This window comes from Ursus americanus, chromosome 30 (genome assembly GCF_024610735.1).
Source record: "Ursus americanus isolate L20-20 chromosome 30, mUrsAme1.1.p, whole genome shotgun sequence".
Lineage (NCBI taxonomy): Eukaryota > Metazoa > Chordata > Mammalia > Carnivora > Ursidae > Ursus > Ursus americanus.
Genome location: NC_142156.1, coordinates 7593888 through 7619251, shown reverse-complemented (window position 1 = coordinate 7619251; position 25364 = coordinate 7593888). Strand labels below are relative to the sequence as shown.

Below are 25364 nucleotides of genomic sequence, written 5' to 3'. Positions count from 1 at the left end.
TCTCAGAGAATTCATGCTCAGGGAACAAAAGGAAGAGCTAGAACAAGAGCCAGTTCCTTCTTCATCACAAGAAATAACTCTGCTGGGGCACCCGGGGGGCTCAGTGGGTTAAGCAACTGCCTTCAACTCAGGTCATGATCCCCGGGTGCTGGCATCGAGCCCCGTATCAGGCTCCTTGCTCATCAGGGAGCCTGCTTCTCCCTCTGCCTGCCTCTCCCCCTGCCGGTGCTCACTCACTCTCTCTGACAAAGAAATAAAATCTTCAAAAAAAAAAATAAAACAAAACTCTGCAGGATATGGTTCTGCTCAGAGTAAGACTCTTATTTCAGAAGCACAGAATTATTTTTGTGTCGATTAGATTCACTTTCATTTGTAAACCACTCTGTTTCCTAGATGTTCACACATGCGTGCACACATGCACACACATACACACACGAAAAGGAGACCTAAGAAATCAAATTCATGTCAGGATACCTTTTAAGTCAGACCACTCTGCTCTAGCTAGGGAGACCGTAGGGGGCACAGGGGTTGAAAGAATCAACTGCAGGCTCTAAGGCAGCTTCTTTCCTCTCGCCGTCCAGCACCAGGAGTATCACTAGCCCTAAATAGGCTGCAATTCTATTTCTAGAGGCATCTGTTTCCAGAACACTTCATAAGAACACGGAAAATGGAAAATACCAAGTAAAAAACAAAAAAACGCTGAAATTTACAAATTTGTTCTTAAGCCTATTATGCAAACCTAAAATTAAAAAAAAAAACCTTAAAAAAATTGGCGTACTGAAAAAAAAAAATCCCTGTTCATAACGGAGCAGCATCTCTTCCGGAGCAGGTACATTTTTCCAGGCAGGATTTCCAAACCCCCTTACCTGTCATGTTTATTTTCTTGAGCTGCTCTTAAGAGCTCCTGTATGTTTTTGGTGATCTGTTCAGTCTTCCGGATGACGTCTTCCGTGCTGGGGAGGATGGGGCTTGGGGCTGTGTGGGGTTCCGCGGTATCTGGTACTGAGCCGTCACCTTGCCATACCATACTCCTCTGCCTTCCCTTTCTGCTTGACCTGTGACCATCAGAGAAGTGGCTAAATGTTGCAGGTGCCTATTAGCTGCGTCTCTGCTTCTAGAAGCCAGTGCATGTGCATTTGCTGAATGCATGAGCTGGCTGCTTTTGTGGTTTCCTTTATCCTGTCTGGCAGGAGACTCACAGTGAGGCTGTTTCCTTAACAGGCAGCCACAGCTCACACGGCTGCTGCTTCATGCTACCACGGGGCTGGAAATTATGACTCTCAGAGAAAGGGTAAAGACAGGGAAAGGGAGGAAACAAGTGGAACAGCGAGGTTGTGTTGTTATAAAGCCATCCCTAAGCCAACCCATCCCTTGGGCTACAAATGTAGAATGTGACCTTATGCTGACTTAAGAGTACTGATTTTAGGCACATTATAGCCACTCAGAGACGTGTGTAATAGGTCGGTAAAAGAAAACCAGGCCCCTGGGGTAATAATAGGATAAGAGATTGAACTATGAACTTATGCCTCCATGTTTTACAACCTCGTGGGTCTGAAAATAGAGAGGAGGCATGCGGGGGATAAAGTACGTTTCCTGAGCACGGCTGCTAGGTCTCGGGTTTGAGAGCCCGCCCCAGGGCAGTCCCCCTGCAGCTGTACCCCGTATCATCTGGGTCCGTGTCATTGGGGGTGTTGTCGTAGTCACTTTCAGGTGTGCTGTTCTGCTTCTCCAGCCTGGATGCCTGCGAGAGAGAAAGGCAACACCTGTTATTTTCGAGCATGAGACATTTGGGAGACTTGCCTATGAATTGTTACCTGTTAGGCTACGTGGCCTTCGGGCTCCAGATCTCATTTGGGACAGGAGCCAACCCTTTACTGAAAATTTAGTAAAAGTTGAATAGGAGATCCAGAAATGATTTCTCTCCCTCTTGGCACATTTTCTTCTTAGCTCAGTGGCAACTCCATAAACAGACCCCGGGTATAAACTAACGCAAACATGCAAAGCAACACACGCACATTTAGTTCTCTAAGGAATATTAACTATAATACAATGCACACAGGCCAGCACTTACATACCCAAGACCTTCGGTGCTGGAAGCCAGCTGCAGATTATCTAGTCTAATACCAGATGAGAAACCAAGGGCCAAAAGAGCTGGGGGTCAAAGCCAAGGCCACAGAGTCAGCAGAAAACCAGCACCAAGAACCTAGGTCCTGTCTCCTACTATCTCCAGTATTCCGTGCCTGGGGCCCTGAGGATTGTCACTGCTCAAAACACTTAGGTCTCTCCAAGAACTGTCCTCAGACACAGTTGGTATGAGCCACACAAGAAAACCAAAATTATTAATTTATTGCTGCATGTTATTTGTGAACCGAAATCGATTAACCCAGCATGACACTTAGTTTCCGACCACTTTTGTTTCCCAAAACATCTATCCCTTAGAATATAAATATCTGATGCAATTGTGGACATGAAAAAATGAGACACAGATTCAAAAGAGGAATCCTAAAAATGTTTTGGGCAAACGTCAGCACAGTGAAGCATAGGCTCTTTCAGGGTGACCAAATTTGGAGGGGACCACATTCCCTTGAAGGGGACTATGTTAGTTCTGGAGTGTTTAATAGAAATGATTTTCCATCAGTATTTATTTTATCCACAATGTTTGGGAATTTCTTCATCTAGAACAGAAGTCAGTGGAAGCTGATTCAAAACCTAACCGGATTACCTTGCAAAATATAAATACGAGCTATTTCCACCTTTAGATCTTGAATTTAATCCAAGTTAATCAAAACATGGGACTAAGGAATTTCTCTGATGCTGCAATAAAATGTGGCTAAAGATATGGCTGTAAATGAAGATCCTTGTTCAAACCTATGGAGACTTTGTATCTCCATCCAGAAGAATGGCTAGCATACAGGAGGCCAGTTTAAGAGTCTAGATAAAGTCTAATTATTTGCTCCTTGCTGGTAATGCTGCTTGGCCCTCCAAAGGCCCGATGCAGACGCAGGGCTGCCAGCCTCAGGGTGGGGAAAGACTCCTTATTCATGCCGCATTTCACTTTACTCTCCCTATGGCCTCCCTTTCCCCTCCCAGGGCAAAGGCTCCTTTCCACTGTGTGCTGAGGTTTTCCCGTATTTCCGAGTGCTATTTGGTTCTAGCCACTCTTAATATAAGACACTTGCTCGGCTCCTAAAATTCAATGTGAACTCATGCTCCATCCACTCAAATTCATCTCGTAAATGATTTAAAGTGTTGGCTTGGAGCCATGCGGAGCGTCTGTAAAGCTAAGTTCTATAAAACCTACTACAACCTTCCAGATCCCTGTGTTTACATCTCCTACCAGTAAGTAGTTCTGTTTTACCTGCTGCCTTATTCTGACCTGGCTTTATTGAGTTACTGGACACTGGAAGTGTAGCTGGAAGACCAAAGCTAGGCACTGTACCCCGTGCAGGGAACAGGGAAAGCAGGCTCTTCTAGAGGTGATCTATAAAAAGCTCCCCCAAACAAACAAAAATACCCCATCTTACCTTTCACAGGGAATGCTTATTTCCTTTAGTTTTTATATATACATGCACATACACATGGATGTTTGTATGTGCATGTGTGTGTGTACATGCGTGTATACACACACACATGCACATACAAAAATGAAGTGTAAAAAGCTTGCATTTAAATAATTATTCTAGAAAATTCATCCAGAGCTGCTCCAGTGGAAAAATCTAGAAAACAGAATTAAACCCAGAAAATCTCACATTTTTATGATCAACCTTTTTGCTTTCCTTGATATAAATGTGGTAATTACAAATCAAATGCATTACCCCACAATGATCCAAAGTACCAGGTTTCATTTAAACATTTTAGAAGAGTAACAACTCATGTATCTAACAAGTACTCTGGAAATGTTCCGCAAGCACAGAAAACAACATATAACAATAACCATCTGGGAAATCAGTTACTTACGAAGTGTTTCATCGTTGTCAACAAAAGGCATGGTACAGGATTTCAAATTAAGCCAGTGTTTAATTTTAAGAAAAGTATTGTAAACATGCAGAGCTAAGATTAAGACCTATTAGTTAAAGTGCTGCTCTGTCAAAGCTGTTAATAGGAAAGTTACCTTATAGCTGGTGCTGGTTCAGTTTACTGAACAGATGTGCAGTTTTCTCTGAACACAGACATGCCATAAAAGCCTAAACTCATGAGGAAGCTGTCAGGAACAATCAAGATTATCAGTTTAAATGACATTAACTGTTAATCTTGCATAAAACTGTCTCAGCAAGCAGTCCCTGCAAGGATTCTCAAAACTAAAAAGATAGATTTTTTTTTTTAAACTAATTTCACAGTGGGCAAAAGAGGTTTACTTGACTCTTACTAGCAAAATTTCAAATGAGCTCTTTCATTTCTACTTAATGTCCCTTAGTTTAACTGAAAAATTACACTAAAAACACTGCAGTTCAATTTCAGAACTGTTCAGAAGACTAAGTATCATACAGCAAGAATTCCTTTTAATAGGCTACCTCCAAGTGTGGAAGAGAACTGCCAAAGGGCCTCGATGAACCATATGGCACTGGCAGTGGGAAAAAACGACCCTCTGTCATTCCTACTGATGTGGAGGGATTGGAAAAAAGCCTAGTGCAAACCCCACCCTGTCTGTGAGGCTACTGCCTCACCCACAGCCACCTTCCCTCCTCTCGAGTTGGGTCACACTACCCATCTGTTAAAGGAAGAGTGCGCCACGACCTGAATGCAGGCCTTCAAAGCCTGTGCACTGTCTCCACTGCTTTTCCAGGGGATGTCATGCACTCTTTGTGCGGGAAAGGATTTTTTTTTTTAAAGTAAGGCTCCACGCCCAGGGTGGAGCCCGACGTGGGGCTTGAACTCACAACCCTGAGATCAAGACCTGAGCTGAGATTAAGAGTTGGACGCTTAACCGACTGAGCCAGCCAGGCGCCACAGGAAAAGGATTTTTTAAACTGACAGTGCCTTTGGGAGCAGGAATGTCACCTGAATCCCTAGGACACTCTGACTTACCAAAACGCTGGGTCTAGAGGAGGTGCTTAATAAATACTGTTGTCTGCCTACTCTAAAAGGAGCTTACCTGAATGACACATTGTTACAGGGAATCATACATCAGCAAGCTGGACTTGACCAACTCATTAAGTGAACAGCTCCACACTAATAGCTGCCACACCTCCAGTGCTGCCCCGTGTTGCAATTCTGCTGCGGGACACAGGGACTGCAAAACCTGCGTGTGTGTCAGGTATGACATGGACATAAAAAATGTCAACAGGCAAAAAAAATAAAAAATAATAAAAGCATGATGTCTTAGTGTTTCAGTTAGCCCAAATATACTTCTGATAACTGTTACTCTGGACAAATTTGACACAGTTGCCCTATTACAGTATTTAACCAGCAGCCAGCTAATTTTTTGATTGTTTAAGAAGACAGTATGCTCCGAATAAATGTTATAGGGTGAATTGCAAACTTTGTTAAATATTAAGTGAAACTGAGCAATGTGGGGTTAGACAAAAGGGAGACCGCCTCCTACAGACATGCGTGTGTGCGCACGCGTGCCCGCACGCCACTGTGCTGAGACACCTGGGGGAAGCACTGCCTCATGCAGGACAGAAGGGCAGTTAGTGGAGGGACAGGAGGGCCAGGAGAAGCACAAAGCGCCCAGGAGCACTGCCCCTCCTCCAGAGAGCAGACCGGTCAGAGTGTACTTAACCCTTCGGGTGCTTTCGTCCCTCGACCAGGAAAGTGTGGAGGGGAAGGAAGGCAGAGATGAAGAGGAGGTCACAAGCACACTCCTCCCGATCTGGAAGGGGAAAAAGAAACACACTCGGGAAAATACAAAACAAACAAAAAACCCTACCACCTACCCTGGCTTCAGCCCGGGGCTTCCCAGTAAAAGAATCCTGAAAAGCAACTCACTATGTGAGCTCGATGCTGCAATTTCTGTGAGAGCAGGCTTATTGCCATGCTAGCTGATGACAGGTCCCCAGAAATGTTTACGCCTTTAGTGAGATGCCTCCCAGAAATTACTTGGAATTTATAAAGCTACTTTTCCATAAGAGAAAAGATAACACCTAGCATAATTTGTTATTTTTGGTTTTTTTTTAATGGACGGCCTTAAACAAATATTTGTTTTTTAATCAGGATATACTTGAAATAAACTATATGAATGGTTCAGTTGGCACAGGTTATTAAATCTACTCTTCAGTACAGACACAGAACTTTAGCAATAAAATGACATTGCATTCTAAATGTTTCTAAAATAAAAAAGGACGCTGTGAAAACTGACAAAGTTGTCTTTCCTAACTTTTGTTTTCAGTTATACAAAAACAAGACTCTTAAGTTAGTTCAGTGGCATTTCCGTTACACCAAATGTATCAAATCAATTGCTTTAGAATGTTTTAGCCCAAACAACTTGGAGTTGAAGTAACGGACCCTCAGCTACAATATAACAACACTGACATTAAACCGCACTGAAGCCTGACAAAATTAAACTAAGGTTTCATTTACTAGGCCATATCCTTTACTCTGCATTTACTCTGGGAGGAGAATTTTTGGGAAATGCCTATAAAAATCTGAAGAAATAACTTTCACGTTCATAAAAGATAAATACCACTCTCTGAAAACACATAAGTTCCAAATGTCTGTAACATTTTGTCAAAAGATGGGTTTTTAAAATAAATCCAAAAGAAATGTAACATTTGAAAACCTCACAACACAATACTTATTCCACTGTGAAACAAGATGGTTAGCAGCTTGTTACAGAACGCAATCTTTGCCATACAATCCTGGTAAAATCGGTATAGAGGTTTTACATTTCCCGTTTATGAAATGACAGAGCAACATTTTCTCCACGAAGGGGAGGAGGGTGTGCAGAAGCTAAGCAGGCAGGCTGACCACACATGGAGAGGCTGCGGAGGCCTGGAGGCTTCCAGACCTACGCTGCACGCCCAGGCCGCAGACACCACCTGCTCCACCGGGAGGGGCAGAGAAGGCACCCTGAATTCTAAGGGCTCCATCTCATAGAGGGGTACCTATCTGTCTACCTCAAAGAAGATGGCACTTACTTTTGCTGGTGACGTTTACACCATTTGTTTTTAGAAGTGGGGTAGAAAGCTTGTTACAAAAAAAGTTCCAGTACTGGCTGGCTGGGAAAGAGATTATGGATATGAGGGAGAAAAGGGGGGCGGGGCTGAACAGGAGCCAGAATCCTGAACTTTGTCGGAAAACTTTCAGCCAATGGCCCTGTCTGCTTGTGGGAGTATAACAAGCATCTGTTGACATGTTAATACAGCAAACACAAGGATAACTCTCCTAGCCCAATTTGGCAAAGCAGAGACACAGGGATCTGCAGGTTCAGAAGAGGGAATGCAGGAGTCAGGCTGGACAGAGAGTGAACAGCAGAAGCGCCAGTGGTGTTACTTACGTGCGCGGGGAAAGGCTGGAGTCTCGTCCTGCTCTCTTCGGGGTGGTTCACTTCTCCCATTGGGAGATATGGTTTTTGACCTGATCCCGTCTCGTACATGGACATGGGCCTACTGCCCCGGGCAGACGGACGTCGCTTTAAGGAAGAGTGGTTGGAAGTGTCTGTGTACTCAGAACCAGTTTGCACCTGATATATATTGGTTGTGGCCTGTTTCCTGAGGTTCGAATTTTCACTCTGGAGTGTTTGAAGCTGAAAGAAATGTTTGGCAGTGGGACGGTGTTTTTCTATAGCAAGCAGAAAAAGCAAACACCAAGTAAACGCATACAACTACCAGCTCTAAACAGTAAGAACAGTAACAGCTAGCTGGGTTGAAAGTTACAGGCAACTACAAACAAGAACTCGCTCTTCTAGAATGAGTGACACGCAATCAACTCACTTCATCACTCGAGCAAATTAAACAGGCTTGACTTCTCATTGTGGAAAAGTTATAGTTTGGACTTTTTAAAAATGAAATGTCTAACCACTTAAAAACTGATCATGGTGGGCCTGGGAGATGTTTGCAGGTGGGCCGGACTCTGGATTCTTCTAAGGGTGTTTCAAGCAAGAGCTTGAGATCATGAAGATTTAGGTAACCTGCTTTTCAGATGAGCCCTGAGCAATTTGCAAATGCCAAAAATGCCAGCAGACACCATGGAAGCAGCACAAGGATAACCAGAGTTGCTTTGCAAAGCCAGAAAGACAGTGAAGTTCAGCTTATGAAATATCAGATGGGCTACTGCTTCCCAAAAAGCCAACAAGAAAAATTATGATCCACAAATTTTTATTACAGAATACTCTTGATATTCCAAACAATTTAGAACTTCTTAAAAAAGAGAGGGAATCGAATCATGGCAAGTTTGCTATATTAACATATCACGAAGGAAACTGAAGGCCTAGTGAACTATGTTAACATCTTCGCCTGAATGCTCCACGTAGCACGCTTGCTTCCCTCTGGTGATCGATCAGCTGTCAGCCAGGACCGGAATATTTGGCCTCTCTCTCTCTCTCCTTTGGCTTTGTCACCCAAAAACGCGACCTCGGCGGTGTCAGCTTTAAACAGTCTAATCTGCCTGGCACCACCCTATTTTAGTTAGAGGCTGACACTTGGAGACCCTGATTGCTCCTTCCATTCCTCACATGCAGGCTGCTTCATGGTGTTTGATGAATTAGAGTTAAGGGATCAGCAAGGAATCGTGTTACTCCTTAGCGTCTGGCATTTGAAACACAATTAACTGAGTCCCGTCTGCACAGTGTCCTTCCCCTCTGGTGCTCCTTCATGTTCCATGACATTTTATAAGCTGGGTGTGGTGTAAGTTCAGCTGTCTACTCTTTGACAGAGACTGTAAACTCTGACCAAATTCCCCACCAGGGCCGAGGCTTAAGTCCGCAAGCAAATGTATTTGCACCAGAAGATCATTACTTTTTCAACAGCAAACCCATTCAGTGTTAGGAGTTACTTTCAATTTTTATTTAGAAAGCACCGATCTGTGAATAATACACCAATAGTGGCTGCTCCTCTTCATTAATTAGCATCTTTTCCAAGCAGCTGTTAAATATGAAAGATCAGATACAAATCATGCTACTTTGTCAACTACAGATACACAAACTTTTACCTAACTTTGAAATAAAACCAACACATCTTTGCAAACAAGCAAATTCTACATACTTTATAGTAATAGTGCCAAATTTTTGTTACAGTCTGCCTTATACTGCTTTGCCGCAGAAACACCCTCATTTCTGTTTTTTCCAAGTATGATCCACTAAGGAACGACAGAGTGCTTCTATACCACAAAGGCTTACAGGGCATAACTTCTATTTGCAACTCAGTTTCCAAAGAAAGAACAGCTGCGAAGTGACAAGCAGCCACTGAAAATTCCTACATTCCAGGATAGAGACAAGCATAAGGTGCCTGTCCAACTATTTATTAGGGAGCCCACGTCCTAAAGTGAAATGGACACAGTCCAGAGAATGAGGAGCAGAAGTGACACCTGCCCCTCCATGAACGACTAGGGTGTCTGGTCACGGGCCTGTCTATGTAAAAGCCTTCTCTCAGTTTTGCCTTGAAATCTGAAACTTCATCTTAACACTCGCCACGCCGCTAAAACATCCAGTGCGGATTTTACTTGAATTTTTTTGATGAGCATAAATTCCTTGTCTCAATTTTTAAAAAATTTTAGTCCTCGGTATTTAGAGAGATGTCCTAGAATAAATTTGATTGATGCCAATCTTAATAAGAATCAGACTACATGTGTTTGTTTGGAAGGAGTATAACAGGAAATGAGAAGTTACAAGTAATTCAATAGCTCCAGAAATCAAAAGCGTTTCTAGGAATTGAGGAGATAAACCATGAGCAATGGCAAATAATTTCACTCTGCATTTCTTAAAGCTCAAGACATTTGCTTTCAGAGATAGGAAGTTATCTCTGGCAATTTCTACAAATACTAAAGGTGCATTATAGCAAAAAAAAAAAAAAAAAAGTGATGCTTAGCAGACTGATTTACACTGGCAAAGTCAACATGTTTCAGAAAAAGTCAACCTCAACAAAAATTATTAGTTCAATTAATGGGACAAACTGTAATTCATTAAACAAAAGATATTTCAGAAAAGACAGAAAAAGTGCAAGCCCTGTATGATACAGCAGAAGGGCTCTTGGTCTGCCCTGTTCACGGCTGCACGCCAGCTCTAGATGGGGCCAGGCTGGCCCAGGACAAGGGCTGAATGAAAATCTGGTTGATCTTTAGGTAGTATTATAGGTTTGCGGCCATTTATCTCAAAAAAGTGATCTAGAACTCCACACCAAGAGAATCCCAGACCAAGTCCCAGGCGAGAGAGCACTGTGGTGTCCTTCCCTGACAGGCAGAGGGGACGGAGCTCTTTCTAGTTCCTTGGGCTTCCTTTAGGGGACATCTCTGGGAAGGGCCCAGCCACAAAGGGAGTGCACCTTGTCCTCTGTTCTTGATAATGATTCCGAAACATTACTCTTCAAATGGAAGAATTAAGACACAGATACATACTTCATTTGGTTTCTGTTTAAGGGAAGTACACAAATTTTGGAGAGACCTGAATGACAGGGACAGCCTTCTCATAAAGAGTTACATACATAATCCCCCTCTTAAGCATATTCCTTCGTACTAGTAGCCCCACACTCCTTTTAGAGATTAATATATTCGTATATTTCTGACTCTCCCAAAAGGCAGTGAACGAGAAAATGCCGGGCAAATGGGATTGTTTCTTACTAGTGCAAATGAAGATGTTTTCTTGATTTATGCCGTCCCTACTCTGCGGTGGGCCCTGCTCTGAGGACATCAGAAATTATTAAGTACTGGTGAAAAACAGCAGGGATGTGGGACAGAACTGCCAGAGCTGGGCGGGTAACAACTGAGAAAATGAGTGAGCAGGGACGGCACCCTCTGCACGGAGCGCTGAGAAGCACAGACGCCTGTCCAGGCCTTTTATCTGCTCTTTGTGGTGTGATTCTTTAGAATGAGCCACAGGAAGGCGTGCATCCATGGAGGGGCAAACAATTCCCAGGAAGCACGGAGCAGAGCAAGGGTGGCTGCAACTAGGTTGTTACATGCCACCTGCCTGGGAAATTTACTCTGGATTTATTTCTAATCAAAACCACTTTGTCTGAAATACCCAAATACATACTGCTTCCAAAAAGTTTGGCCCAAAGGTTTTTAGGTCTGTTACAATAATTGCTTTTCTCCCCTTTGCCCACCAGCAGTGTGCCTGGGGTTCTTCCTTACACTACGGGGTTAAAGAGTCAATCATCCTGGCATTTATTAACGTGTTACCTTTTTCTGCATAATTCTCAGCTCGTCACTCAAGTTGTTATTCACCTTCATTAGCTGCTGTATCTTGGCCTCAGAAGCCACTAGAGCGTTTTTGACCTCCATAAATTCCTGCACAGTGACTGGTCCATCTGATAAATCTGAATCTAGGCTCTAAAAATAAATCGGGGAAAATGTTCACAATTTGAGATGACGATAACATTCAAGACTCACAGCTAAAGAATTTCAAATTCTGACCATGCCAGCTGGACTGCAAAATTAATCAAATCAAATCAAGGCTTCTGGGAGGAACGCAAAAATAAAACATAAAGGTATGGTTATTGTAATATCTGAAAAATATTAGAGTCAATATTTTCTAACAGAACAGGGAGTGCGGCCACGAATCTAGTCTGACGAGACTCTCAGTGTATGTCTTGTATTGCCTGCCTTTCTCTTGCTCGTTCCTTTTTCTTTAATTCGTTCTTTCAGTAACTCCTTCATTCTAACCTATTTGAGCATCAGGCAGTGTTCTAGGGACTTGGGAGATATAAAAAAATAAAGATTCCTGCTTTCATGGTGTTTATACCCCAGCAGAGAGGGAGAGGGACAAAACAGAAATAAGTTACTACATAGTATGACAGCAGATGACAAGTGCTGTAGAAAATAGAGAAAATGGAACAGGGTGAGGGGCTGAGGACAGAAACAGGGTTGAAGGTGGGTGCCTTTTAATGAGACAGGTGGGATAAGCCTTTGGGTAGGTGAGACATGCCAGAAGGACATTAGTCCAGTGGCTGTCTGGAGGAGGAATGTTCTAGCCAGCAGCAGAGCTTAGCTAGAGGGAGCAGGTGTGCAAGGCAGAGAGGAGGACGCCAGTGGGTAGGATCCCGTCATGAGTTTGGCTTTTGCTCTGAATCTGGTGCTTCTGGGGACACTGTGCAGGGGCGTATCAGATGGGACAAGTGACTCTTGCTATCCCCTCTGCGTTCCCCGTATCTACTGATGGCACTACCCTTCTCATGGTCATGTGAGCTGGACAACTCTGGACACATCTTCTCTAAGTCTACATCCCCGCTTCAAACATTCGAACTTACTGCTGAGACCTCTTTATCTGTCTTCCTGTTTGTCCTTTCTCAAATGTTTGCTGAGCTCCTCTGTGGGCCAGGTCTGGGGCGAGGTCCTGGGGACTCAGCAGCAGGTGGATCAGCGGGCCTCCGCTGCCTTCTCCTTGGGCCCACACTCACTCTGCTACTGTGACTTCCCTTCCATCTGGACGCTTTCAGCACAGGCCCCAGGGTGGCCTCTTCAGCAGTACCCCAACTGGGTTTCCTTCCTCTGCTCCCTGACCTACCAAGAACAGCCCTCCCCAAAGAGAGGAACCAAAATTGCTGACCGTCGCCCTCCTGCCCTACTTAAGAGCTTCCTGGGCTCTACACTGCCTGCCAAGGTGTGGACTCTTCCGTCTGACGTCATGTTCCTCTATGGTGGGACCCCTGCCTTCTGCTACAGCTGTGAGTCCCACTCCTTTTAGGCTGTTTCTACACAGGAGCGGGTGCTGCCAGATGCCCTCTTTCACCTTCTCTCTTCCTAGACCACCTTCCCCTGCCTCTCCACATACCTAATCCCATGCATCCTTTAAGGCACATGTTGACAGACATCCCACTTACACGGCCTCCCCCCCATCCCAACACTTGTCCTCGCCAGCAAGCTGGGTCTCCTCTCATACCTCTACTCCTGGCTTCTGTTTGTAGTTCTTATGACTTCTATCACTTTGTACCTCTGACTGCAGTTCTCTCTCCTACTAGGCAGGGACACCCTCATAGGAAAGGGACTAGGCCTCACTCGGGAGAGTATGATCCAGAGAAGTCACCTGGTAAACATTCGCTGAAGGAATAAAACACATCACCCCTCCTCACAAGTTTTATAAAATGACATCTGAGGCAGGCCTGTGATTCAGCAATCAACTTAGGGACAGAGGACACCCTATTTTAAAACAATGTACCTTGCTGGCCCAAACTAGTAGTAAACCCAACTTTACCTCCAGAGCACTTTTCACAGTGGTTTACAAATAAGGAGATTATGCAGGAGGGAAGATTCCAAAAAGAAACATGCTCTCCCTTTCTGCGAGCACCGTGTCACCTCACCTTCTGCCTGTTTGCTTTGCTTGCAGTAGCTTCCAGATCCGTGTCTTCGTCTGAGGCCACACTGTCATAGTCTGGCTGGTCATTGTCTTGACTCTCAACACTGTGCTGGTTACTGATTGTTTTCAATATGAGCTCCACATTGTCTATCAATAGAAGCAAATAACTTTTCTTCAGGCTTAAAAAAACTTTTTCCCCCAAAATCCACTGGGAGGATTTTTGGGTTTAGCCATTTAAAGACTAAAAGAAAACGACAGAAATAACACTGTTATATTCACACCAATATAGGAATCATAGAGCAAGTAATGGACCAGACAGAGGGCCAACTATCAACTGCACAGAGGCATTTCAGCATCCTCCTGGGTCACTCATCAATGTGCCAACTGCGGAGGCACGCTCCCGAGTTTCTCATCATTCCGGGAGACAGAGTGTAGTTCCAAATCAGGGAACGAAAGCCACAACTAGTGGGAGATTAACTGTGCTTCAATTTTTTTTTTTAAAGATTTTATTTATTAATTTGACATAGAGAGACAGCCAGCGAGAGAGGGAACACAAGCAGGGGGAGTGGGAGAGGAAGAAGCAGGCTCCTAGCGGAGGAGCCTGATGTGGGGCTCGATCCCAGAACGCTGGGATCACGCCCTGAGCCGAAGGCAGACACTTAACGACTGCACCACCCAGGCGCCCCAACTGTGATTCAATTTAACTGCAACTTGTTCACAAGGTAATGTCACTGAAAGGAGACTCTTAAGATGGAGCCTAGAAACTTGGTGCTCAAAGAACAGGTACGCTGGCATTAGTTGGCTGACTGCCAGAGAGAAAGGAGAAAACCGAACAACCCAGTGGACACACACACACCAGAAAGGTATGGTCTACAGGGAAGCAGGGATGATTCCATAGGCTCTAACATGTTCTGAATAAAAGATTTCACAAATTATCCAAGTCTCTCTAACTTCTCTGAGGCAACTAAGTCAAGCTGACCTCTGATTTCCAATATTATTTCTGGATATTTCGATGGGTAATATCTGGGTGATAAATTATGGTTACTCAAAAGGAATTTAAATTTTTCAAATGGATGTATTACCTGATTTACAGAAGTAATACTCAATATAGAAAATCTGAGAGTCGCCTGGGTGGCTCAGTTAAGCGTCTGCCTTAGGCTCAGGTCATGATCCCAGGGTCCTGGGACTGAGTTCTGCATTGGGCTCCTTGCTCAGTGGGGAGCCTGCTTTTCCCTCTGTCTGCCTCTCCTCCTGTTTGTGCTCTCTCCCCCCTCTCTCTCCGTGACCAATGAATAAATAAAATCTAAAAAAAAAAAAAAAAAAGAAAGAAAAGAAAATCTGAAACTAATGGTAATCAATCATAGCCATTGATTTATTTTGGTCCATACCTTTCCAGTCTTTTCCCTAAACATATACATATAAAGAGTCTACTTCATTACTTGCAGTTGGTATGGTATATAACGTTGCTATGAAGCCTGAATTAGCAAATCTTGAACCACCATTCTGAGAGAAAACACAGGGGCAGGTTCCGGCCAGCCTTTACTCACAACATCTTTGTCAACCGATCAACACAGAACCTTACTTTATGTGTGTTTCTGTTTAGACACCATTTTTAAAAAACATTTATTTATTTGAGAGAGAGAAAGAGAGAGTGTGAGTGGGGGGAGGGGCAGAGGGAGAGAATCTTTCAAGCAGACTCCTCACTGAGTATGGAGCCTGACATGGGGCTTGATCCCACAACCCATGAAATCATGACCTGAGCCAAAGGCAAGAGTTGAACGCCGAACTGACTGAGCCATCCTGGCGCCCCCCAGTTCAGACACCTTTAATACACGCTGTTGATTCATTAACATTGAACTCACAGCCAATAGCACCACAACTCATGTTTGAGTGAAGCTTATCTAATACAGGCATTTTCTCTGTCAGGCACATCACAGCGTTCTTGTGCTTGGGAGCCCCAGACCGCACTTTAGCACTATGCTTGGGGGCCATCTTAAACAGCAAAATCACCAACAAAAGGACAAAAATATAAAAATGTGGTACTGAGTAGACCTAAAAAGGACACTGTTAACAGTATGACAGTTGAGACAAAAAGGCATACAAATGGCCTTGTTCAATTTCAGCTGGGAATGTGTGTTTTGGGTGACTCAGATTTTCTGCCTTTCTGCACATGTCCACAAGTTACCGTGAAAGTGCTGACTTTGAGGTTACAGGTTTTAGTGAATAGATGAATTTGCAAATATGGGATCTGCAAATAATGAGGACTCATTATGTATTTACGTAGTACTGAATGTGGTATATTTGCTTGTGCACATGTATGTGTATAAATGTTTTCCTTACAAAAGGAAAGAGGATACTAAATATTTAAAAAAACTAATTTATTATTTCATATTATGTCATTATATACTCTTTGGGAAAAAAAGTCTGCACTGCTCAAATATGTGATTCTCACTACTCTATCATTTGTTTGTAATGTTTTCAGTGTTACATATACATATAACATCTCTGCTATTTTCCCCTCAAATTAACTAGAAATAGAAATACCAAATCAAAGAGTACATACATTTTGAGATTTCAAATTTATGTATGGACGCTTACCATTGCACCTTCACCAAAATTTAGTACGTTTTCTCAGAATTTGCTTATTCCTGATTGAACCAGTAAACTCAAGAACAAACTAATGTCAGTTAATGATTACTGTCTTTGGGGAATACTACGCTAACTGAAAACTTAGTTTTTATGGTATGTATTTCTTCTGTTTAAGTGTTTTATAATTAAAAATGTATTACTTCTGTAACTAGAAAAAAACCAGGAAGTATATCCTTAACAGAGATGGGGAAGAAGTATGTTCTTAAGCACAGTCAGGACGCTGAGCTACTGAACAAGACTCAACAGGGCATCTTGGAAATAGGGCTCGGTGCCCTCTACAATTTTAAACCACAAAAATTCTCACTGTAGACATCTAAAGTTTACAGTAACAAATTTTATTATTTAGAGCTCAGTTCTGTATGTAAGCAACAACAGGAGAGCTGAAGTATCAATCAAGGGGGCTGATTTTTCTTCTGCCCTTTAATAAGATCTAAGTCAGACTTCTGGGTTAATTTTAGGACGCAATTTTATAGGGAAGATAGATAGGTGATCTAAAAGGAAAAAACGTGTATCGGATAAATCTGAATAGCAGTTAATAACACTGGAATACTTATAATTCATCAGGGTTCAAAAAGGTAAACTTTTCATGATGACTGCTTTAATTAAATAATTTTTTTTAAAAGATTTTATTTATTTATTTGAAAGAGAGACAGCCAGCCAGATAGGGAACACAAGCAGGGGGAGTGGGAGAGGAAGAAGCAGGCCTCCAGCGGAGGAGCCTGATGTGGGGCTCGATCCCACAACGCCGGGATCACGCCCTGAGCCGAAGGCAGACGCCCAACGACTGCACCACCCAGGCGCCCCTTAAATTATAATTTTAAATTTAATACCTGTGTCGGGTTTGGAAGGCCAAAGAAGCAAATTTTAGCGGCTTGAAACAGTTACCTTTTGAACCAGAAAGAGGACTGCCTTGCTGTCTCCTCTTGGCGTCGCTGAGAATGTCGATGACCAGTGTGGCAAACTCATGGGCGTTAAACCTAGCGAGTTTCTGTCTGCCCTGAGAGTGAGAAAATAATTGGAAATATTTCCAAATGTGAAGATATATGCGTGGATATTCACATAAAACCAATCACACTGTTGTTAGACTTAAGCAAGTCTCCCAAGCAAAGACTTCCGAGCATGATCAAAATATCACCGTAGCCTAGGGGAGGCACACATCAACGCTTTCCTTGCAAACAGAGTAGAGACATCTATATAAGAGAACTAGATAACACCTTGCATTTATTTTTGTAAACAAAACCAAAATGTTTCTACCTGATGCTTTTTTTCCCATTATCAATTCAGTTTTAAAGCAGACCCAGTAATGAAAAATTAATTTGGAAGAACATTTTAAAATTTCAAGATAAAGTTATAGCCTAGATGCTGGGACTCCATCATTATATACAACCGTTAATCAATAACAATTAAAAGGCCTTCCCAGTTTACTCAACTTTTCTCCTCCTGACAGAGGCTTAGGCTGTTTTTAATGCTCTATTATTTTGTACATTGCTTTGATGAAAATCACTGTGCATAAATCTTTGTTCTTTTTATTTTATGAGCACATATTCCCAAATAAGGATTACCTGTGGGAAAAGGACAGCCTTAATTTTGAGGCTTTTAAAATCAGTTAACAAACTGCTTTTTCTGAAGTCTACAGCAATGTAAACTCTTACCTATAGCATAAGAAAGCCCATTTTGCTACATCCTTACCAGCCCGGGGTATCCTTTACTACGTTATTAATTTGATTGATGGAATTTTAACGAATGCCTTTAGGCTACTTTCTTGGATTACTAAAAAGGTTAAACATTTCTTCACATTTGTAAGCCATTTATATTTCTTCTGTGAATTATTTTATATTCTTTTCCAGTCTTCGATTTACATTTATTGCTTTTCTTGTCAATTCCTTGTGGTGTGTGTGTGTGTATGTGGGCGGGTATAAAGGACATTAACACTTTAATCAATCAAAAAATTTAAAATACCTGTCCTGGGAAAATTAAATACCATACCAGCCATTCCCAAAGTAATTCCACTGGTTACTTCTCAGACTCAGCCACTTGCCTGGTTCCGTGTTGAAGAGTACTCAGGATTGACCGGAAGGAAGGGGACGACAGTTGTCTCGGTTACCAGGGTGCTGTGGTTTTGCGTGGCAAGCCAGACTAGCCAGAGGAAAGAGCAGAGATAGAATCTTATCACCACGGGTGTGGCACTGCTTCTTGGAGAGCTCCCGTGTCACGTCACGAGGGAGACTCAGGGAAGCACACTCCAAAACCAACATACACAAAAGTAAACGTCGACACACGCATCGCCAGGACAGTAGAAATACTGCCCAGTGACAACAGAAACTTATAAGAGAAAGCCACACGTTCAGTCACCTGCATCGGTCTCTCGCCTGTCAACTTCATCGTACACATCCATGGCAAGTTCTTCAAACAAATGATTACTTAGCTGCAAGTAAAAAAAAGATCAGGAACACAAGGGGCAAGGATTAACGCTAGGAGAATGAGTGGGCACTGTGACTTATTCACCCTTTAAACTCCAATGTCTTATCCAAAGCCAGTGCTTAGTAAATACCCACTGTTAAACAGACAATAACATTTCCAAAATAGTACAGATCCTCTAGAAATATCTGCCTCCCACAGCAGTCTCACTCCTTTGTGACAGGCAGACAGGGGTGTGCTACAAAGGAGGCAGAGTCATCTGAAATGTAGAGTCCAGTTCTCGACTCTCCATGTGACAGCACCCTTTAAAGGCCCCTCTTGTGCTCTTGAGCATTTGTTAGTGCCCCCAAATAGAAAGGATCCTAAACCCTCGGTGTGATATTTGAGTTTCTGCCATTGCAGAAACTACCATCCAGTCTTCAGTAAGTCTCTTTGCTATATTCTTCAGTAAGCAGGCCTCCAAATCCCGGGAAGGACTAAGCACCCCCCACAAAGGACAGCCTGTCTCATCAGCGCACCGTGCAGTGTCAGCCAGCAACACAATCTCCGCACACCGGCTGGCAGCCACTGGGATGGGGAGGACAGTTAGGGTCTTCCTCAATGCCGTTGAGGCTAAGCCTTCACCAGGATGGCTCCAGCTCTCTGCACTCTCTTCCTCATAAAACACACCCTGATGCTTGGTGGCTGTCACTTTTTAGTTGACACTGAATTTTATTTCCTCTTGTGTTATGTCCACACACAGTACCTGGCACTGAGATGGGGCCCAGTAAATATCCAGTCACACACTGACCAGAAGGTATTTTATGTGGCAATTTAAAATGATGGCTACACAGACCTCAAGGGAGTTGTTAAAATGGGTACACTGTTGGGTAAAAGGAGGGGGATATAAAATTCTGCAATTATGATTGAGCTTCTGTTCAAAAAAATGATATGCATATAAAATAAGAATGAGAGGAAATATATCAAAATATTGAGCTTGAATCCATTAAGAATATAGTGAGTGAAGATGATTCCCCCTGTCCATTTTCCACATTTTCTCTAGTGTGGTTAGTTTATATTTATAATTGAAAATGAACTCCGAAAGCCTTTTGCTGGATAAAGTGATGAGGAACTCGGAACTTGAACTTGCATCATGAATATACAGTCTCTTTCCAATAAGGGGCTACAAGCTAAGGTTATTTTTACTCAGTAACTACAATAGCAATACTGACTGAGGGCTTATATCCCAGGCACTGTGCTACTACCAACACATAATACTCACGACACCTCTACGAAGATAGGAACTATGATTATCCCACTTTACAGACAAGGAGACTGAAGCACAGAAGTTAGGAGCTTACCTAAAGTCACAAAGCCAGCAAGTGATGGACCCGAGATTCAAGGTTAAGTCTCTCCAAATGTTAACGCTTACTAATTTTAGAAATATATTAGCCTTGTATTTCTCTCAGCTTCTCATTAGGGAGGGAGATATTATAGGATAAACACTGAAGTAGCACTGGTCCAGCTGCCCCCGTGAGGAGGAGACCACAGGGTGGGGTTAGCAAGTAATAACAGCAGCCCATCCTCACTGAGCAGTTCAGATTTGCAGCCGCCGATGGATCATTAGCCACTCTCCAGGAGAGGACAACCAAGGCAGAGAGAGGTTAAGGAGCTTGTCAGAGATGAGCTCTGTACCTGACCAGTCTGACCCAGAGCCCGAGTTCTTGAGAGCTGTACTCAGCTTCGTTCCACATATTTATTTAGTGCCGGCCACATGCTAGAGATAGGACAGACCTAACCCCAACTTTCATGCAGCTTTCAACCTAGCAGATGTAGGTCAGTCAAAGGGAGTTTAAGTATTACTAATCACGTTTGAATTATTTAAAATAAAAATTGGCTCATACACTCTAAGTAATTAAAAGGAAATCACAGACTATTTAGTGCTGATTCCAAAGCTTGTCATCTTAATCATCCTACCATATGACCTCCTTAATTTAAGAAAGGTGATAAAACACACAGACACACAAAACCACAGATACAGAACACAGACACAACAAATTGCATAAAATACATTTATTTCATATCACAGTTAAATACTAGTAACGATAAATTCATTTTCTGGAATTTTTAGTACTTAATATTATATGAAGTGCTAGTAAAGGGTCTTCTGTGAAAAGATGAACGAAGAGAAAGTCGTACATTAGGGGAGAGACAATTTCAGAGTCAGGCTTGGGGAAACTCCCACCTATACTGTCAAGGTGGTCAGATTTCAGCTACTTGAATGACAAAAGGGCCAGAAGCTGGGAAAGCAGAACACTGCAGAAAGAGAAGACTCCTGGAGAGGACCTGAAGGTGGCCTCAGAAAGTGATCACCCAAAATGAAATAGTTAAAAACATTCGTGCATGTGCACACGCATGTGCACACGCATGCACACATGCAGGAGGAACCGGATGGAAAGCAAGGCAAAAACTGGACAGTGAGCACTGGCTGACACCCTTCAAGGTCACAACAAGACGTTAAGAATCTTGGTTCTGATCCAGAGAGCTATGAGAACAGCCCAAGGCAGGCCATCTGGTGGTTGAAGTGGCTGGGGAAGCACCCTGGGGAGGCCTCATCTGCAGGGACCAAACTAAGAGGAAGCGTGCCCAGAGAAGGTGGTCTGTCGGGGCCTGACCGAGGCTGAGATGGGCAGGCTGGGAAGAGGGACACGCACGGAAGGGAGACTGGGCCCTGCAGAACCGGGTGACTCTGGGCACGCACCCAGAGCAGGACCACCGGCCCTTGAAAACAAACACTTAAAAAGCTCTGACGAACAACGTGGGCTATGCAAGACAGTGACGGTGGTGGCCCGATCCCAAATGGCAGCGAGTGGATCTGCGGCACTCGCCACTCCAACATCAGCTCATGTCTTTCCCTAGCGTCCTAGGTAGCTACCAGAAGGCATCCCTGCAAGTGCGTCCCACTCTTTTACACTGAGAGAAACTGGGGAACTCTCAGGAGGAGAAACAACTCCCTAATGTCAACAGTACAGTCTTCGATTTCGGAATGACACAGAAAAACACCATTACCTGAAGCCAAGCCAGTAAATCGGATCAACTAAACTTAATAGTACTTTCTGTCTCTTCTCTACATACTCGATGCTTTGCTTCGGATTTTCTAACATCCCAGAGTGTGAAACAAAGTCATCTGGTGCAGCAGGTAATGGGCTGAGGACAGGTATTAGCAGGATGCATGGTTTCCCATACTGAACTTCACTAGGAAACAGAGATACTCACGGATTGAAGTTTCTTCTTAGCAGCTTTTGCCAATTCAGACAAATCCAGGCTGCTAAGAAAATGTACAGAACTAATAAGCAAATAAATAAAAACTATTTTTATGAGCTCTGTAGAACATTAAGATAGCCAAGGTATCAAGACATTAATTAACAGTTCAGGGACATGGTCAGAAACAAAAATGCTATAGCCCATTAGAGTTAGCGACAGAACTTTGAATGTAAGAACTTGTAACTCCTTTTAGAAACATCATAGTCATGTAACATGGTACATAGAAAAGTAATCACTGAATAACTAAAAGACAAAAACTACTGATGGTTCCTCCCTAGGCCCTTTATGAGAGAAGTCATAAGTCTTGAAGTATCAAAACAAAAAAAAGTGACAGAAGGAAATATTAAAGCGCAGAATGTGAAAAACCTGAATGGCAAGATTACCTCTGGAATAGCAGCTAATTGTTTCACAAACGCTTGACAGTATTTGTGCAAAGGTAATTGGATAAATAAGGACTTAAAGTTCATTCCCGCCGCTGTGAACTCAGCTAACCTCACAGAGCAGGGGTCGGCAGATTATAGCCGATTTCTTTGTTCAGCCCATGAGCTATGCATGGTTTTTACATTTTTAAGCGGTCTGGGGGAAAAAACCCCAAAGCAAAAGAAAGCTATTTCATAACATAGGAAGAATTATATGACATTGACATTTCAGTGTCCAGAAATGGAATTTTCTTGCAACTGATATGCCCTTCCTTTACAGAATGTCCACGGAAGCTTCCATATACAACGGGCAGAGCTGAGAAGCTGTGACAGAGACTGTATGGCCCACAAAGCCTATCTAGCCCTTAAAAATTTTGCCAATCCCTGTTATAGACAAAGAATATCCTCTCTTAAAATACAGAAATATACTGAGATATAACGTATAGACACAATATACTGTCGCAACTGGCTAAAACTGTGACCATATCACTAACTCCAATTTTACTAGTAAATTTGTTACTTGTACTCTTTCAAACTTAAGTTTTACATGGTGGTTTACTTACAGCCGTCTTATTTCCAAATTGTATAGCCATAAAAGAGAAAAATGTATGGGCTTTGTTAAATACAAAGTATAATACACTTAAACACTATACAACCAAGGAAATAATAGTGACAGATAAAATTGATTGGTATTTCAATGGCCTTACCTGTCTGCCATTTGAGGTATTATAAAGTGCTGTCCATTTTTGTGATCTGAAACAGAAATCAAGCCAAAGTTTTGTTTATATAAATACTGGTAAGATCGATAAAGGAACACTACCATAATTTTCCCAATTTACGTTTTGCAATTAGTAGTTTCCCATAATTATGAATTATTTCGGGGGGTACCAAAGTTGTCAGATTGTCTATAAACTCTCTAACACCTGGCTGGTAGCAAGAATCATATTCCCATTTTCTTCTGGTACCAAGGTCCAGACATCATTAAGCAAAAAGCCTGTGCTCACACTAATCCTACACTTCATTCTTTCCCAGTATAACTGATGATCTTTAGTCACGGACAAAACTTTTAGGGAGCTAAATTAGCTCAGAGTGGGCTTTTATCCGCTCTCCATGTGGGTTGGGAAAGCACCCTTGGGCTTTGGTGGCTCACCTTCAAATTATCAATTAGCACAAAACCATCAGGGCTGGGGCAGGGTGGTATTGGCAGATCTGGGTGGGGCTTCCTTCTCCTACAATGATTACGGACCCAGTCCCAACCCAGCTTCTGGAGGACATTGATCACAGGCCAAGAATAAAAAGCCATTATAAACATTCACATACAGGTTTTTGTGTAACCATCAGTCTTTGCTTCTCTTGGATAAATATCCAGGAATGGGACTGCTGGGTTATGTAGGTATTAGGTAAATGCGTATGTAACTTGTTAAGAAACTACTAGACTTTTTGGCAGAGTAGCTCTATCATTTGTTTTCCAGCCAGCAATGTAAGAGTCACAGTGGCTTCGCATCTTCCCACTCGTGTTGTCAGTTTCTTTGGCAGGTTTTAAAATTTTAGTCATTCTAAATAGGTGTGTAGTGGTGTCTCATTGTGCTTTTAACCCGCCATTTCCTTAATGGCCAATGATGCTGAGCATCTCACTTCTTGTGCTTATCTGGCATCTGGATATGGTCTTTGCCCAGTTTGTATTGGGTTGTTTTTTTACTGTTGAGTTTTACATATTTAGATATAGACATTCCGGACCCAAGCCCTTTGTTGGACATGTGATTTCCTAGTATTTTCTCCCAGTCTGTGGCTTGTCTTTCCACTCTCTTAATTGTAGCTTCTGCAGAGCAAAAGCTTTCAATTTTGATGAAGTCCAATTTACCAGTATTTTCTTTTATGGATTGTGCTTTTGGTGTTACATCTAAACATTTTACCTAATCCAAGATCACAAAGACTTTCTTCTGTTTTCTTTAGAAGTTTTATACTTTTAGGTTTTACCATTTAGATCTATGATCCATTTTGAGTTAGTTTTTATACCAGGTGGGAGGTACTGAAGTTTGTATTTCTGCACATGGATGTCTGGTTGTTCGAACACCATATACTTAGACTATTCTTCCTCCACTGAATTGCCTTTGCAACTCTCAAAAAAGTGACTGAACATATTTGTGTGGGTCTACTTCTGGATTCTACTGTTGCACGGACTTGTACCTCTATCTCTTCTTCATAACCACGATCTTGAGCTCAGCAGAGCTTTACAGCAAGAGTTAAAATTGGGTAGTGTGATTCTGCCCATTCTTCTTCTTCTTTTGCAAAACGGTCCCATTCTAGTTCCTCTGCTTTTCCACGTAAATTTCAGAATCAGTACATCTATGTCCACAAGAAAATCTTTGAATTGCATTAATTTTACAAATCAATTTGTGGAGAATTGACATGTTAACTCTATCGAGTATTCCAACACATAAACACAGTTCTCTTTCCACTGATTCAGGTCTTCCTTGCTTTCTTTCAGCAGCATTTTGCAGTTTTCAGCATGCAGATCCCAAGAATATTTTGTCAGATTTATTCCTAAGCCTCTAATTTGGAGCTATTATAAATGGCATTGTTTTTCTAGCTTATTTCCAATTGTCTACTGATAATCTATAGAAATATGATTTTTGATTGTTTCCCTTATATTCTGCAATCTTGCTAAGCTCACTTACTAGTTTTAACAATGTTACTGTAGATTCTTTGGGATTTTCTACACAGAAACCATCTTATTTATGACTAGTTGGTATCTCTTCCATTTCTATCTGTATGCCTTTTATTTACCTTGCCTTTGTGCAATGCTGAATAGGAATGGTAGGAGTGGACATCCTGGCCTGGTTTGATACTCAAGCAGCAGCATTCAATCTTTCATCATTAAGGATGGTGTTAGCTGTGGGTTTCTAGAAATACTCTTTACCAGGTTAAGGAAATCCCTTCTATTCCAAGTTTGCTAAGTTTTTTCTTATGAAGGAATGCTGAATTTTATTAAATGCTTTTTCTGCATCAACTGGTAAGATTGATGGTTTTCTTTTCTTTTCAAGATTTTATTTATTTATTTGACAGAGAGCCAGCCAGCGAGAGAAGGAATACAAGCAGGGGGAGTGGGAGAGGAAGAAGCAGGCTCCCAGCGGAGGAGCCTGATGTGGGGCTCGATCCCAGAACGCCGGGATCACGCCCTGAGCCGAAGG

General features: G+C 42.5%; 1 protein-coding gene across 14 annotated transcripts in view; it reads right to left on the bottom strand.

Moving 5' to 3' along the window:
* Positions 1-25364, bottom strand: part of GIT2 (GIT ArfGAP 2) — a 49376-nt gene that overhangs the window by 7801 nt on the left and 16211 nt on the right. For 3 of the 14 annotated variants that reach the window (XR_006778449.2, XR_006778448.2, XM_045791451.2), the window contains exons 8-18: positions 22881-22926; positions 21707-21758; positions 18386-18458; positions 18072-18169; positions 16919-17030; positions 13389-13531; positions 11272-11421; positions 7436-7684; positions 5723-5812; positions 1659-1741; positions 867-1055 (exon numbers count right to left, since the gene is read on the bottom strand). Coding sequence is in view for 12 of the 14 variants with exons in the window: in XM_045791451.2 (XP_045647407.1) it covers positions 867-1055; positions 1659-1741; positions 5723-5812; positions 7436-7684; positions 11272-11421; positions 13389-13531; positions 16919-17030; positions 18072-18169; positions 18386-18458; positions 21707-21758; positions 22881-22926 (1285 nt within the window). In the remaining 2 variants the exon portion in view is untranslated. The other 11 variants (XM_045791453.2, XM_045791452.2, XM_045791454.2 and 8 more) reach the window with 11 other exon arrangements.